This window comes from Suricata suricatta, chromosome 7, assembly GCF_006229205.1.
Source record: "Suricata suricatta isolate VVHF042 chromosome 7, meerkat_22Aug2017_6uvM2_HiC, whole genome shotgun sequence".
NCBI classification, from domain to species: Eukaryota; Metazoa; Chordata; class Mammalia; order Carnivora; family Herpestidae; genus Suricata; species Suricata suricatta.
The window spans coordinates 55,382,983-55,399,357 of record NC_043706.1 but is presented as its reverse complement, the minus strand read 5'-3'; the positions used below and the strand labels follow the sequence as shown (position 1 = coordinate 55,399,357).

General features: G+C 36.2%; 1 protein-coding gene across 6 annotated transcripts in view; it reads right to left on the bottom strand.

Moving 5' to 3' along the window:
• Positions 1-3,240: 3,240 nt before the first annotated feature.
• The window catches only part of PHF3 (PHD finger protein 3), an 81,983-nt gene continuing 68,848 nt past the window's right edge, over positions 3,241-16,375 (bottom strand). For all 6 annotated transcript variants that reach the window (XM_029944059.1, XM_029944058.1, XM_029944060.1 and 3 more), the window contains 7 exons: positions 15,145-15,276; positions 14,438-14,573; positions 12,147-12,342; positions 11,505-11,652; positions 9,326-9,415; positions 7,171-7,366; positions 3,241-6,947 (listed from right to left, as the gene is read on the bottom strand). In XM_029944059.1, the coding sequence (XP_029799919.1) occupies positions 4,825-6,947; positions 7,171-7,366; positions 9,326-9,415; positions 11,505-11,652; positions 12,147-12,342; positions 14,438-14,573; positions 15,145-15,276 (3,021 nt within the window). In that variant the 3' untranslated portion in view covers positions 3,241-4,824. The remainder of the gene's footprint in view (positions 6,948-7,170; positions 7,367-9,325; positions 9,416-11,504; positions 11,653-12,146; positions 12,343-14,437; positions 14,574-15,144; positions 15,277-16,375) is intronic.

The following is a 16,375-nucleotide window of genomic DNA, read 5'->3' as shown; positions in this document are numbered from 1 at the left end:
CCCTATTAGGACAATTGCACTACTACATATTTATCCCAAGGACACAAAAATGCTGAAATCAAAGGAGCACATGCACCCCAATGTTTATAGCAGCACTATCAACAATAGCCAAATGTCCATCCACTGATCAATGGACATGGACACACACACACACACACACACACACACACACACGAGAATATTACTCAGTGACCAAAAAGAATGAAATCTTGCCATTTACAAACAATGTGAAAGGACCTAGAAGAAATTATGCTAAGTGAAATAGCCAAAGACAAATATCTCTTGATTTCACTTATATGTAAAACTTAAACAAAATAGATGAACACTGGGAAAGGGAAGGACAAATAAGATAAAAACAGGCAAACCATAAAAGACTTAAATACAGAGAACAAACTGACAGTTGCTGGAGGGGAGGTGGGGCACAGGGATGGGCTAAATGGCTGATGGGCATTAAGGAAAGCACTTGTTGGGATGAGCACTGAGTGTTATATATTGAATCACTGAATTTTACTCCTGAAACCATTATTACACTATATGTTAACTTGATTTAAGTAAAAAAGTAAGGACATGTTTATCTTTTAAAAGATTCAACAAAGTTGCTACAAAAAATTAACTTGGGGATGGGGAGGGAAGTATTCTCTTTTAAAATAAGGAATATTTTTAAAGTACAGCTTAGGTAGATATATCCATACACACACTGAATTACTTTACAGAGAAGGTAAAGGTATTTAGGAATATTGGTAGCTATATTGAATGCACTGCCTTTTAAGTACTTTGGTTTCCCCCAAAGACTCTTCTCCATCTATAAAGTAGACACGTTTTCAAGAATTTTCTAGCTCTTAACCTAGAATTTCTCGCTCCATACATGAATCACTGAAATTCTTTATGAAATAGGAACCAAACAATCAGGATTGACACCTTTTCAAAAGTAGTAACCAATTCAAGATTTGCCTTGAAAGACAAAAGTCAATAGTTGACCCTGTATATCGCCCTTTGAAGCCATTAGTAAATGGTAACTTGACCAGTGTTTTAAAGGGATCTAAGGATATTGGAATAGTGCAACTGTTACATTTAAATGTTAAAAATTAAGTAAACTATTTTCTTTAACAAGATCTGGTTCACTAGCAAGCTCTCATAATGCACTTAAACTTGATTCATATCCTTCTTTAAAAACATGTAACTGGGCACCTGGGTGGCTCAGTCGGTTAAGCCTCCAACTTTGGCTCAGGTCAGATCTCACATTCCTGGGTTCGAGCCCCGCGTCAGGCTCTGTGCTGACAGCTCAGAGCCTGGAGCCTGCTTCAGATTCTGTGTCTCTCCCTCTCTCTGCCCCTCCCCCTCTCATGCTCTCTTTCTCTCTGTATCAAAAATAAATAAAACATTAAAAAAATAAATTAAAAAAAACATATAACTAAGAACATCTGATTATAAATTTAGTTTACTTTTATATAGCCCAATGGTTTGTCACTCCATGTTCTTCTCTATTGTTAGTATTTTTCTTAACTTTTAAGCATATTTACTATGACCCTAGAGGTGTTCTAAGTCCAAAAACAGAGCTAACCCACAAGTAAATTACAATTAGCAAGTCAAGAATTGTGATAAGTAGAATGGTCCCTGAAAGTTGTCTACATCCGAACCCCTGGAACTTGTATATAGATTATATGGCAAAAGGGTATTGAGGACAAATAGAACTTAGGTTCCTCATCAATGACCTTAAAAAACGAAGGTTATTCCTGGATTACCTGGGCAGGCCCAATGTAATCACAAGGGCACCTTAAAAGTAGATGAGGGAAATCAAAAGGATCAGAGGTGGTAACATGAGACTCAGCCTCATGTTGTTGGCTTTGAATTGGACTTTGAGGCAAGGAAAGTGAGTAACCTCCAGAAGCTGGAAAAGGCAAGGCGAATGGATTTTCCCCTAAGGCCTCCAAAAAAGGAACCAACACCTTGATCTTAACCTACTGAGATCTGCATCAGACTTCTGATCTACAGAAATGTACAATAATAAATTGTGTGGTGTTAAGCCACTAAGTTTTTAATAATTTGTCACAGGAGCAATAGAAAATAGAAGAGGACTTGAGAATTAGGATTTGAACAGATTAACTTCACAAATCTATACAATTGAACCCACAGGTTTTTTTGTCTTCCTGCTCACTTTGAGGAGCTGGCTTATTCAGTAAAGGGTTTCAGACTGATCGGTGGTATAGAGAGGAAAAAGGCTATAAAAGGCATATACGGTAATCAGGCTTCTGTCCCTCTAGCATGTTCTCAATTCTCACACAACTGGCATGCAGACTTTGAAGAAAAGTAGAACTGAACTAAATTCCAGTTCTGACGATGTCTAACCTGGGCACTTTTTCTTTTTCTTTTTTTTTTTCCTAAGTACAAGTTTCCTTAAGAGACCTCTGAGTTAAGTCTTCACCTTTCAGGCTGACCAAGGTTTATATAAAGTGCTCTACACAAGGTCTGACATATGGAGGGTTCACAGAGGCTTTCTTATTGCCACAAGGATAACAAGAGGTGGACGTTTTAGCTACTGAGATACCATGGTACATTTTACTTAAGATAGGTATGTAGAAACCGTCTGAAGATAGTTCAAAATTTTAAAAAGCATCAAACTTCCTGAAGATTAAATTTTCCTTAAGACAGGAGAAACAAAGAAAGATGAACCTCATTTAACTCACATTTGTGGTAAGGCTGGTTGTAAGTGACTTTAAAAGACTGAGAATGGCTTTCAATCCACTACTCACTGAAAACTTCCACCACAGTCAGCCGGGGGTAAGAGACCTAGTTTTAGCACTTAGTAACTCTGTGATCCCAGGTGATGGCCACCACTAAAGCCTCTCTGAAATCAAGTTCCAATAAGATATGAAAGCATTGATATATATATATATAGATACATAGATAGATAGATATAAGAAACTACTGGCTAACAAGTAATCAAAAACTAACTTAAAGGCTTTCTTCCATTGGTTAACCCATTTTTACCTTACAAAAAACAAAAAAAAACCACCCAGTGTTTACTCAACTCCCCCAGCACCACTACCACCAGGGAAAGCAGACTTACAAACATATGTACTTGAAATCAAAAGGCTAATTTTTCTGGTTTGGGGGGGTTTTGGTGGTGGTTGTTGTTTTAGTAAAACCCTGAATAATTTCTTCATAAGATGAAGATGACCAACCTTAGGTTTTGTTTGTAACCTGACTAGTTTTCTAACAAGTTAACTTCCAAAACAAAAGTAGACCAAAATTAAACAAACTTTATTTAAATACAAGTCCTCTATTTCAGAACTTTTATGATCATTAATTTTGGAGAATAAAGATGACAAAAAAGGGTTGCAAGTTATTGCAAATTAGACAAAATGTTCGGTTTTGAATTTCAGCTCCTTTTCTCTCCAGTGAGAACAGCAAAGCTCATTTTTAAAACCTATTTTTAACTGTAATCTTTATACTTTCTAAGAAATTGAACTTTATCTTTGTAATTTTGTGAAGTCATTTATATTTTTCTTCATTAATACAGATGAGCAAAAATAATGTTTTCTTTTTTGGTCTCAAGTACTAGTATCTTTCGGTAGCTACTGGTTTTAATTATAGAAATCAATACAGTAGGTAATTTAGGGTGCAAGCAAATTTAAATTTGGATTAAGCCTCCAGGTGTTTTCTATTTCAAGAAATACTAGCATACAAAACTCTAGTTATCCCCCCTCCTCCACCAACAAATTAAGAGTTCATTACACCGTTTGCAAAGAGATTCATAACATGTTTCTCTAAAATAAAGGTTCTGTAATGATTAGTCAGTGTACCAAATTTTGATGGTATACAAGTTTTCGGAAACATACCTATAAAGTGAGCTATAACTATAACAGTTTTTCATTAGTTCTCAATTCAGAGCTTCTTTAAAACTACATGATTTACACCGCAATAGCCTGTAATCTATGGTACAGAAGTTGTCTTTTCCCTCATCTACTGCCTGACACAGACAGCTATGCCTCTATGGTCTTGGTGGAGTAAGGGTTTAGTATCTAACGATAATTAAAGCTTTAAAGAATACTCTTACTACTGAATTTCAAATCACACACACAAAATAGGTGAGAAATTCTTTTATCATATTTAGAATCAAAATATCCCTTAAAATATTTACATTTTACAGTAAAAAGGATAGCAAAACACAAGATCATGTACAAGCTTAAGTATTCAAGTTTCCAAAGAGCCAAAAATGAAAAGGAATAAAATGGCCTACCACAAAGTTGTAGTAATGGTAATAAATGCCTTCAATGAGTGCAGATTAAAGCAATAAATGTACCCCTTGGGCGTCTGATTCTTGGTCAAAAACTGCTCAACTAAATGATTAATATAATCTGATTATGAAGTTGCTTGGCTTTCTGCTTCTCCTCTACAGTTTCTTTAAAAACAGTGCAATTTAAACAAACTTACAGAGCACACATTACTCTCAAATTAGTCATTATATAAAGAACATTCACTAGAGGCAGTAAATATATTCCATAGTTAACCATATTTACCAAGTAAGGAATAAAACTAAAATTTCTAACCCTTTATTGCATATTAATAAAACAAATCTTTGAATATACAGCAATGTAAAACTTTTAAAAATATTAAATTCCTAGAACTAGGGACAGTTGGTATGAAGAAGGATGACAAGCACTGGTCCAGAGAGCACTCTGCACCAACACACAGATTTTATTGTTCTGCAAACCACCAATATTAAAAATTTAAAAGATGGCACAATCCTAGCAGGCAATCATAAAGTTTTTAAGATACAACATTTAAGTTATTGAAATGTAATCCTGAAGCAGCCTGCAAATTTTACCTTTTGCTTTTAGCTCTGTCAGTGTGGTCCCTATCTTTGTGGTACCTATCTCTGTCCTTTTCTCCTTCTCTATGTTTACTTTTCTCTCGTTCTTTGTCCTTTTCATGGTCTTCACCTTTAGGTTTATCGGGTTTCTTGTCTACATTCCTACTATCCCGGCTTGCTTTTCCATCTGCTCCTCGATCACCATGCGATAACCGTGCCCTCTCTTTATCTTTGTGCCCTTCCTCCCTTTTTCTGTCTCTGTCCTTGTCTTGGGTTCTGTCTCTGCGTCTATGCCTTTCAGACTCTTGCTCCCATTCTTTTTCATGTCGCTCTCTTTTCAAATGGTGTGAATCACTATAAAATCTCTGTCGATCCCCTTTACCCCTATTAAATGGCCTATCCAGTTGCTGTTGGTCTTGCCTACCCCAAGGGTCACTGTGGCGCCTTTCTGGTCTTCGAATGTCTTTAACCTGGTAAAAACTTTGTGGGCCTATATACCTTGATGCTTGTGAAAGGGGACCCATCATACGTTGTGGCTGGCCTGTCAGGTGAACAACAGGTGGCCAGGGAACCATGGGATTCTGAGCAAAGCCAAAGCCTGGAGGGGGAAGTAAAGGAGGTGGTAAATGCGGTGGAAATCCAAACATGCCTTGTGGGGGGAAATTAGGAGGTCCTGGAAATGGAAATCCAGGGGGGTTAGACTTGAGATGCTGAAGGTTGGGCTGCTGTGGCCTCATGGGTGAAAAGTTTGCACTTGTTCTGGGGCTGGTGCTTCTGGAAGTAAAGTTAATGCTTTTGGAAGGAAATTCTGATTGACATGTGTTTCCACCTTCAAAATGAGATGTTGCTGCTGTCGATCCTCTTCGAAATGGATGCACAGTTTCAATATTTTGCATTAAAATATCCTCCTGTAAGGGTTTTGCTTGTTCTGTTTGAGAATTATGTATGCTTTCTACTGACGGTGAGTTTTCTGCAGTCCCTGAATTATCACCCTGCTGAACACATGAGTTTTTCTCTGCAGAAGGCAACTTTTCCTCTACATTGATTTGTTCTGTTAAGTGCTCCTTGTGTGACAGACCAGGCGGGTTATGTTTCTCTCCATTCCGGCAATTATCTCCATCTTTATTTTCTGAAGCAGTTATCTGCTGACTTCGTCCTGCTGCTTGTCTAGGATCCCGTTTCAAGTTGATAAACTGTGGGGACCTTGTTGTATTAGCAATAAGGTTTTCACTGCAACTGACATTACTATCTGTGTTTCCTTTTCCTACATTAGACCTGCATGGAGAACTAGTATTTGAAGTCCAATTATCTTGCGTACTATTCTCTTGATCTTGCAGTAGCTGCCTTTTTACTGTTCTCTCTTTATTCTCCACAGTTTCTTCCTGTTTTGATTGAATTGATAAATTTGTTAAGAATGCCTCTGTAGAAACATCTGGTGGTTTACCTCTGAGGCTAAGACTCGTCGAAGGTCCAGCAGAAATGGAAGAAGACCCCACTGCTGATGTTTCTTCTCCTCCTATTACTGAATTACCTGTAGACTCTGAAATATCATCTGCTTTAACTTTTACCTCCTTGGCTTCACCATCAGTTACTTCCACTTTGTCTATTTTCTCTGCTTTGGGGTCAGCTTGCTCATTTAGAAAAGGAATTTCTTTAACAGTGTTTTGTTCTATCACTGATTGAGTCTGTTCATATACCTGACCAGTAGTGCCCAAAAGGCTCTGAAGTATATCATCCACAGGAAGAGGTTTATTTGCTAATTCCAGAGTAGAAGGCTGATTTTCCCAGCCAATCAATACCCCAGGAAGAAATCTTAAAGGTTTTGGTGGCTCCTGCTTGGTGACTTCCACTAACGGTTCAATCACTGTTGGAAGGTCTTCCTGAAGAGTCTGCTGAGGCTTATTTCTCTGCTTGTGTAATACAGTTGTAAAAGAATTAAAAAAGTCATTTTCTTCCTCTGGTGTTTCTTCTGTGGAAACTTCCATTTTACTTTTTTTATCAGGTGGCAATGCCATTGGTACGCTTTCAGAAGTCTCAGCTGTATGACTAGTGCCAACACTAGCACTATGTTGCCGCTTCAGTTTTTGACGAATAATTAAGCCCAACAACAGATTGGGTCTATGCAGTTCAAGACCTGTATAAAATAAAAAACATCAAGAGTCATATGCAATCATTACAACAAAGGGTACATTTCTGCATCTAGCTTATTATATATAACCTATTAGGTGGGCGCCTGTCCCTGTCAAGTCAGCTCCAGAAGGCTGAATCTCAAGAAAGCAAGCAGAGTCTGTTTTCCCACTCTGGTCTCACCTCCCACTTTATTTTATTCATACTCTATTATTAAAATGTATACCTACCAGGTCCATCAAAAGGCACAAGAGGGTGTGGAATTTTATCTGCAGCACCCAAAGGAATAAGGTACATATCTTTAACCTGCTTCATGTTGTTAGCGGCTACTCCATAGCGCTTTCTGCTACTGAAGTATGCAAACAGCAAAGTATAAGAAATTTGATCTTCTTCAGTTACAGGTGTGAAGCGAACCACACAAATTTCCTATTCAAGAAAATCATAAATGACCGTTTAAAATAATAACCTAAAGAATAGCTGGGTTTTAAATATCATTTCTCAATTAGTAACAATCAAATTGTATAATGATGATTACCAAAAAACATGATTTGCCAACTTAAATGCAGATTAAACATAGTGAACAAAAGCAACTCAGGTTAAGATGTTTGCTGACTCCACTGATGGACTTGTTTTATCTGAAGGTGTCCCATAAGATACCAAGTCCCACAGTAATTGATTTGTTCAAGGTGACACAACTGTCAGTAACAGAGAAGGTATTTAAACCCAAGTCTTTTGACATCTACACTACCTTTATTTCCAATCTCATATTCTCCATAAACAGCGCTGGGGTTTTCAGTATACTGAAAATTAATATCACCTACAACCACTACCCTGCCATGAACACATACACAAAAACAGTCAAATCCACTGAAAATCCAATTTATAGGGAATGGATTCAGAAAAAAAAGAGGCTAGGTGAAAAGAAGTGAAAAACACAAAAGCCATACATTTTGTAAAATCATTTGGCTTACTCAGGAACTTATTTGTTTGTCTTTGTGTAAAAAAATGAGATGTCTTTTCATGAAGGTACATAGTCAAATCAGAGAGAGAGACACCTGCTACAAAGCCGAAATTGATACAAGTTCCTATGAGTGAAACTATGGTTCTATCTCTTATAAAGGTCTGTCATCTAAACTTTTCTCTTTTAGGGGTGTGTTTTAGTCAGGTCAGGAAGGAGGCATATTAAAAAGTATTGCACAGAAATGCATGGGTAGACCAAGAATGATTCCCAAAATATCGAAGGGCAATACCTCCCCAATGCTTTCCCATGACTTACTATCATGAGAAAGTGACAGCAAATAAGTGTTGTAACCTTTCTATACTGCTTCAAAGTTTCTTTGTATTCTAATACTGTATTTGTTTAAGTTCTAAAACCTATATTAGAAAATATATATTTGGGGCACCTGGGTGGCTCAGTTGGCTAAGCATTCTACTCTTGTATCAGGTCAGGTCATGATTTCACAGTTTGGGAGTTTGAACCCCACATCAGGCTCTGCACTGACAGTGTGGAGCTTACATCCAATTCTCTCTTTGCCCCTACCCTACTCACGCTCTCTCTCAGAATAAACAAACTTAAACCATTTTTAAATAAACAAACTTCTGGAGTTGCCTGGGTGGCTCAGTCAGTTGAGCCTCATGAGCTCACGGTCATTGAGTTCAAGCCCTGAGTTAGGCTCTGCACTGACAGTGAGGGGCCTGCTTGGGATTCCCTCTTCCTTCCTCTCTTTCTGACCCTTCCCATCACTGCCCCCCACCCCGACTCTCTCTCAAAATAAATAAATAAACTTTTAAAAATTAAATAAGGGCGCCTGGGCGGCTCAGTGTTAAGTATCCAAATTCAGCTTAGGTTCATGGATTCGAGTCCCATGTTGGGATCTGTGCTGACAGCTCTGAGCCTGGAGCCTCCTTCAGATTCTGTCTCCCTCTCTCTCTGTCCCTCCCCTGCTCACCTGCTCTCTCTCAAAAACAAACATTAAAAAAATCTTTATATATAAATTAAAAAACTTCTATATTTTCTGAGCCACTATATATTTACAGTCTCTTTGTTGCACTATATTTTAAAGTCTCTTAGCCTATGCCTTAACTAAACAAATATCTACAATCAAAGCAAGGCAAAATTCCAGAAGGAATATCAATCTTCATTTTAAAACATTTCTTCCAAAACACAGACAGAAATCACTAAGAAAGCATACTAGAAGAAAAGAAAACCCCACAAAAAGAATGCTGACCTGTTTTAAGCCTTAGCAAATGGCTTTAGTTCAGTTTTGTCAGGCATTTTTTGTAGCTTTAAAATGTGTATTGGCTCCTACCCCTTAGGGTACCATGCATTAGAATTCTCAGTGATTTACTCTCTCATGCAGGTGTAGTGAAAGAAATTTTCCTTACCTTAGTTCCTGATGCTTTAATTTTTTCAACATAATCCCAAACTGTCTGAGGTGATATCCTGCCACCTACTTGAATACTATCTGGTAGATCCTACAGTAAAAAATGAAGGTGATCAATATATACACAATATCTTTACCGTAATATTCATAATTTACTCTAAGACTAATTTGAAATGGTAATAAAAAAAGGAAAAACATTTGCATCATAGAACATAATGTACAGGAATAGCCTTTAGGCTTTACCTGAAATGTCAACCTCAAATAACCAAGGTGGCTACCCAAGGTACAAGTGAGACAGAATCTAAGATTATGTCAAGCAAATGACACACTGACAATACAGGAAGAATATAACAGATTTCACAATATTAGAGACTTGTTCTATTTCCCCCTCCTCTCACCCCTCCCCGTTTTTGGTGGCAGTGGTCAAGGATATCACCTAATCATTAACAGGTGGATTTCAGAAGCATAATTATAGAGTGTATTTTTGCAGAGTAAACAACACTAATAATGCAAGTTCATTTTTTTAAACAGAATTTTCTGAAAACAGATGACTATACATAAAATCAGTGAAGAACTGTGTAACTGAAAATACTTAAGACTTTTATCAGTGTATTTCTATTTTTTGACGAAGCTTAAAAAATTCTTGTGGTGCCTGAGTGGCTCAGTCAGTTAAGCATCCGACTTCTGCTCAGGTCATGATCTCGTGGTTCATAGGTTCAAGCCCTGCATCAGGTTCTGTGCTGACAGCTCAGAGGCTGGAGCCTGTTTCAGATTCTGTGTCTCCCTCTCTCTCTGCCTCTCCTCCACTCATGCTCTGTCTCTCTCTATATCAAAAATAAACTAAAAAAAATTTTTTTAATTCATAAAAAAAATAATTAACTGATAATAAATCTGATTAATTTTATTTAAATTATTAATTGCTTTAAGTATGTTCTTTGGGACTTTAGTCCTAAACTAAAAGAAAACAGAGGTGGAATTCTGGAAAGCAACCACTTAGAAAGAAACTGGCTCAGAAAGAATACTTTTGTTCAAAAACAACTTCCATAGTTCAGGGCTTCTTTCCCATTTAAAAGAATTATCTTTACCACAGACTGATCAATGACTATTTCTAAAGCGGTTTGTTCAAAAAGAAAAGCATCATAGGTCCATTTAACTTTCCTCTTACAAAATCAACATTTCTAAAATATTATTTGCCAAGCAAACTAAAATAATTAGATTGTTTTTTAAAACACAATACTAAATAAACTGATCAACATTAGTTAGCAACACTACATTTAAAGTAATTGCAGCCTAATACACAGAAAAGTTTGCTAATCTTTAAAAAAGAAAAACAAGGCGTACATATGATTGATGAGTTCTGAAATCCTGGAAAGAATTTTTTTTTTAATTTTTGCCTTCAATGGTCAGGAGACTGAGAATGAATGCAAAGGTTAATGTTGGCTATAAACATAACAGAAAATACAATCTCAACAAAAAATATAGTACATATGTACTGATTTATTTTCCTCTACATAAACAAAAATACAACCTTCTTCAAAATAGTTCAAAAAAGTCATACTTTCTCATTTCTCATAATTTAATACTATAACTGCTTATTTTCCATAAATGTTGCATAATAGTTCCATCCAATTCTTTCACGTATAAAACCAACCAAGAGTACCTGGAGCAACTATGATCATTGGGTCTCATGGGACTGTCACCTTACTATAATGTTTCAACTATCACCTACATCTCATTCACAGATAGAGGTAGATAAGAAGAACTACAGTCATGCAGTTGAGGAAACATAAGCAACAGGAGAATTAGACTTGTTAACATGGAATAAAATCTTCTTGATAGGCTAAGACTGAAATCCATACTAAGTAGGCCAATCCTCTATCTAGTCTATAGTTAAAGAAAAATTTATGATATCCATGCAGACTCTCATTAATTTTTAATTTTCTGACATTCATCTTATAATATAGGATTTGTAGGCTGAAAACTTTCAGAACATATTTGTCTATACAGTTCAAAAACCTCAGTTGAGAACTCATAATTTCATTAACTGAATGGTTTAAGGATCACTGTCAATATTTTTCTTATGAATGAAATAAAATATTTATAAAATTGCTTTTCTTCCACTGCTTTTGAAAACACAGATGTCAACCCAAGCAGAAAAGGGCAAGAAAAGTTCACAGTACCTCTGTCAAATACTCAGGGGATCCAGATACCGGGTAGGCTTTGGTGACAAATTTTGCTACAGAAGGCATGTTGATAAAACCTTTCCAGATAAAGTTCAATCGAGCCAGGAAGGTAGACTCAACTTCAACAGTTCCGGGCATCTCTGGTCTAAAACAGGACATTAAAAATTTTCAGCCTAACATGGAGCTCATGGATAAATCCATTTTCTACTAAGTCTTCAATTATTTCTATTTCAGCATGTCAAGAAAGCCAAAATACATAAAGGCTACTGATTAAAGACAAAATTGCATTCATATTTACAAAGTCATGTTTTACAAAACTGTCCTTCATGGATGGCTTAGATGAAGGTCCAGAGAGGTGCAAGCAATTTTTATTTAATGACCTATTTCCTGCCTTTTGGGACCAATTAATTAAAAGGAATTTTAAAGCCAAGTTCCCACACATAGACTCAAATCTCTAAATTACTATTAAGTCTTATTCTTTTCATCTCAATTAGTTTAATGTTTAAGAAGGCTCAGTTCCTTTCTCAAAAGAAAGGCTCCTAAGAAATATGTCACTTTTCTGTATTTGAAGACATCTAAGTATAATCTGGCAAAGATCTATAATTATTATTATTGAAATTAGAGCGAAGAGAAAATTACCGTGGAGCAGGAGAGAATGTTGATTTCGGTGACTCTTGTTTTTCCTCTTCAAAGAATTCAGAAGCCAAAATGTTTGAGGTTGAAGACAGTGCATCTGCTATACTTTCTGCTTCATTATCCGAATGTTTACGAGATACTCCAACAACAACTTTAACTTTTTTTGGAGAAAGATCATCTACGGGTGGTGCCATTCGACCTAACACCAGATTACACCAAACAGGTTAGGTCTAGTAGTGCGTAACAAATGTTTTTGTGTTACCATTAAATTTACTGAAATATACCACGGAAAAGGATTAAAATTAATAAACTAAGTATTTTTTATTCAGACTAAATGGGCAAACTTAAAAATACTATTACACCATGGATAACTTGAAGAACAATGTCTAGGGGAGCCTAGGTAGTCAGTTAAGCATCCAACTCTTGATTTCAGCTCAGGTCTTGATCTCCTGGGTTAGTGGATTCAATCCCCACGTCAGACTCCAGGCTGACAGTGTGGTGCCTGCTTGAGATTCTGTCTCCCTTTATCTCTGCCCCCTCCCCTAATTGAGCTCTGTCTCTCTCAAATAAATAAACTTACAAAAAAAGAACAAAGTCTAAAATCATTCTATCTTTAAGTCTTTATTGTTATATAGATTATAAAATATATAAACAGGATTCTGAAAAGATATGATTAATATAATTTAATTTTTCCTTATACATTCCTAATCATCTATCAACATTACCTAATGTGAGTAACTCAAAGCCTATACTTTATTTGCATCTCCAATTACTGCTCTTATCACTCTAATTAAAACCATCTTTATCTCCCATTGGACTAGTACAGAACCTTCCTATCGAGTTTCCCTCCTTCCTCTCTTGACTTCTCCCACTATAATATCTTCTCACTACAGTCAGAGAGATCTTCTTAGGAAGATAATTCTAATCTGATTATGCCATTCCCCTGCTACAAAAAAACCCTTCAATCAGTATCCACTGCTCTTAAAGACCAAAATCTTCAATGTGGCTATAGAAGTAGATTTTCAGCATTTCTGATAGTGGTCTGTAAAGTAATATTTTTTCTCATGATCCATTACTTATGTAATACTGTATTGTGTGTGTGTTTAGGTGTGTGTGTATATATGTTTTTTTTTGTTCTATATAAATAGCCAGAACTAAAGCTTCACAAAATGGTACTCATCTTTATAATTCACTATGGTATTTCCTACTGTTTTTGCTTTTGAGATGCTAGTAGCTACTTACTAAATCAATTTCACTACTAAGAAGTCACAATCTGAAGTTCAAAAGACATTAAGATATTACAAAATGTGATCCCTAAAGTATCTCTTCAAACAAATCATATACCTCTCTTCTTCTTGAGTTCAATTCAAGCTCATGCCATTCCCAATATTCAGAATGGTCTTCCCCTTTCAAACTTCATGTCTCAGCTTAAATATCAGTTCAGGTCTCCCCAGTACCTCATACTCTAGACTAGGTCTTCCTGCTAAATACATTTATTACTGTACTTCTATAATTCAAATCATCACCTGCCTGTCTTTCCCACTGGGCTTTGCAGTTTCTCTTAAAGCCTGGGTAACATCTGACTCTTTCACCACTATAGTCCCTGTACCAGAAAGTGCTCAGCAAAATGAACTCAGTAAATAATTATTGAATGGATAGCCAAATATAAGAATAGTAAAGATATTTTGGGATTTGTTTTATAATAATAAAATATGAATGTTATTTTACTCCTTCACCTAGTAAATGACAATACCATTACAACTGTCCAACAGTTCTGATGCCTATGCTAATGCTTAAATTTGTCTTTTGACCTTAACTTCTTAAGTTCAGATCTTATGTAATATAATTAAGTCTAGATAGCAAACCATATGATAGTATCAAACTATACCTCAACTCTGAATACCAGTCATTCAAAAAAGAAAGGTGCTACTCTTCAAAAGGAGTGAGCAGGTACCTCACCACCAATACAGAGAAAATAAAAACCTATTTAGATTACAAATACAAGTATCTCCTTTCAAAGTGAAAGCAACATTTCAGAAAGAAAAATTTCCAGGAGTGCCTCGGTGGCTCAGTTGGTTGAGCATCCGACTCTAGTTCAGGTCATGATCTCACAGTTCTTGAGATCGAGCCCTGTGTTGGGCTCTGTGCTGATGGCTCAGAGCCTGAAACCTGCCTCAGATTCTGTGTCTCCAACTCTCTCTCTCTACCCTTTCTCCACTTGCACTCTCTCTTTCTCTCTCTCTCTCTTTCTCTCAAAAATAAACATTAAAAAAAGAAAGAAAAATTTCAATTACCTATGCAAATTTTACAGTTAAGATCAAAAAGATGCTGTCTATGTTGACTAGTGGTGTCTTTAGACATAGAGTCAATCTCTTCTTTCTGTTTTTCAGATCCTTCTGTCTTCTCCAATGACTTGTTAGCTGTAGGTTCCTAAAAAAGGAGTAAAAAGTTTTACCTGACAAAATTTTGCCACAATTATTAAAAATCAACTTATATTTCATATTAATATATGAAAGATGTTCTGTTCGCAGACTGTCCTTCAGTATTTCTTTATAAAGTAAATGCTAGATATTAATTATGACTTTAAAAGTAGAGCAAAAACTCAGACATTCCTCATTCTTTACGGTCTCTAAAAAGATTTCATATTATATTCTCACTGATATTTGAAAATAAGGAAAGTTGTACCAAGCTTTCAAACTAGTCTGCCTAAGAAGCACCTACAGACTCACAGGCCTACTAAAGAGTTCACCAAGTCATAGAGACCCGGAGAATTTACATTTAAATACGTGTTTAAGAAGTGCCTGTATAACCTGCACATTATGTACAGAGAAACAATATTGTAAACACTCTCAAAAAAACCATGAAACCAATGAAATAAGCTACTTTAAAATAGATGTATTTTTAAAAATCTTTTTTCAACTTAAAGGTTTATTTTAGGCAAATTAACCCGTGATTCTTCATGTTTTAAGCACTACAAACATGACATTTTTATTATTTTTACCTGAATCTCCATGGCTGCTTCCTGCTCCTTCATTGGGGCATCACTCTCAATTTCTATTTCACCTTTATGAGTTATTTTTGTGATTGGTCGTCTTTCCACTTCTCTCTGCTCTTTCTCAATCATCTCTATGGTCTAAAGGAAATATTTTAAAGAAGCACTTCACAATTAAAATACACATATTTTCAAATGTAAAGCTTTAAATAATAAGAGCATATCCAAAAATGAAAAATCGTCACAGAAGACTTTTAATCTTTAGATGGTCTCTCACATAGCAAACATACACACTGAGTACTGACAAATGTCAGTGACTGCCTTAAGTGCTGGGTTTTCAAGCCATGAGAAGTTCACATGTTAATTAACCAGAGGGAACTGAAGTGAAATGTAATTTGCAAAGGGCTGAAGCATGATATTTATCTGCTTTCTGCTTTAATATAGTAGCAGCTGCCAGAGGGAAATGAGAATTATCTTCCTCAGATTCCTAACCTGATGTTCTTAATATCCCCCCAAACAGTGGAGGTTTATTCAAATACCAAAAATTATCAGGTAGTCCCCTATCAGTTGTCTCCTGACCAAGCTTCCTTTGTGACAGTGAACAAGCTTGGCAGTTCAGTTAAGCAAGCTTGGCAACACAATATTAAGCAAGTGTAGCAAAAACTAGCAAAAGTAGCTAAGAGTGGAATGGGCTCAAAAAGGTAAAGATGGTCATTTATTTTGCCTTTGTTATATGCAAACCACCCCTTAAAGAATAAAATCTGATACATGACCTAAAGAAAGAACAAACTGGTCTCCAAAGCAGTTAATACTTGCAGCCACAGTTTCAATGTAGAAGAGAGGCATGTGCATATTTGGGCTATGGAGGGAAAGATGAGGTGATAGTATTTTCAAAATAAGAGGAAAAATTACACGGGGTAAAGTAAAGAAACGTGAATAAGTTTAATATATGAAATCAAGGCCTCGTGCTTCAAAATGGATTTGGCAGAAGATCCACATGGAGGCTTAATACCGGATATGCAAGTATTATGGAAAAAAAGAATCCAGTAAATCATGTAGAGTTCCTATGAACTGTAAGTAACCAATATTTTCTAGAATAAAAAAAGCTAACATTCTGGGGCACCTGGGTGGGTCAGTCAGTTGAGTCTACAACTCGATCTCGGAGCAGGCCATGGGATTGAGCCTCACATCAGACTCCGCACCAAGCATGGTATGTGCTTAATATATTGTGTGTCGGTCT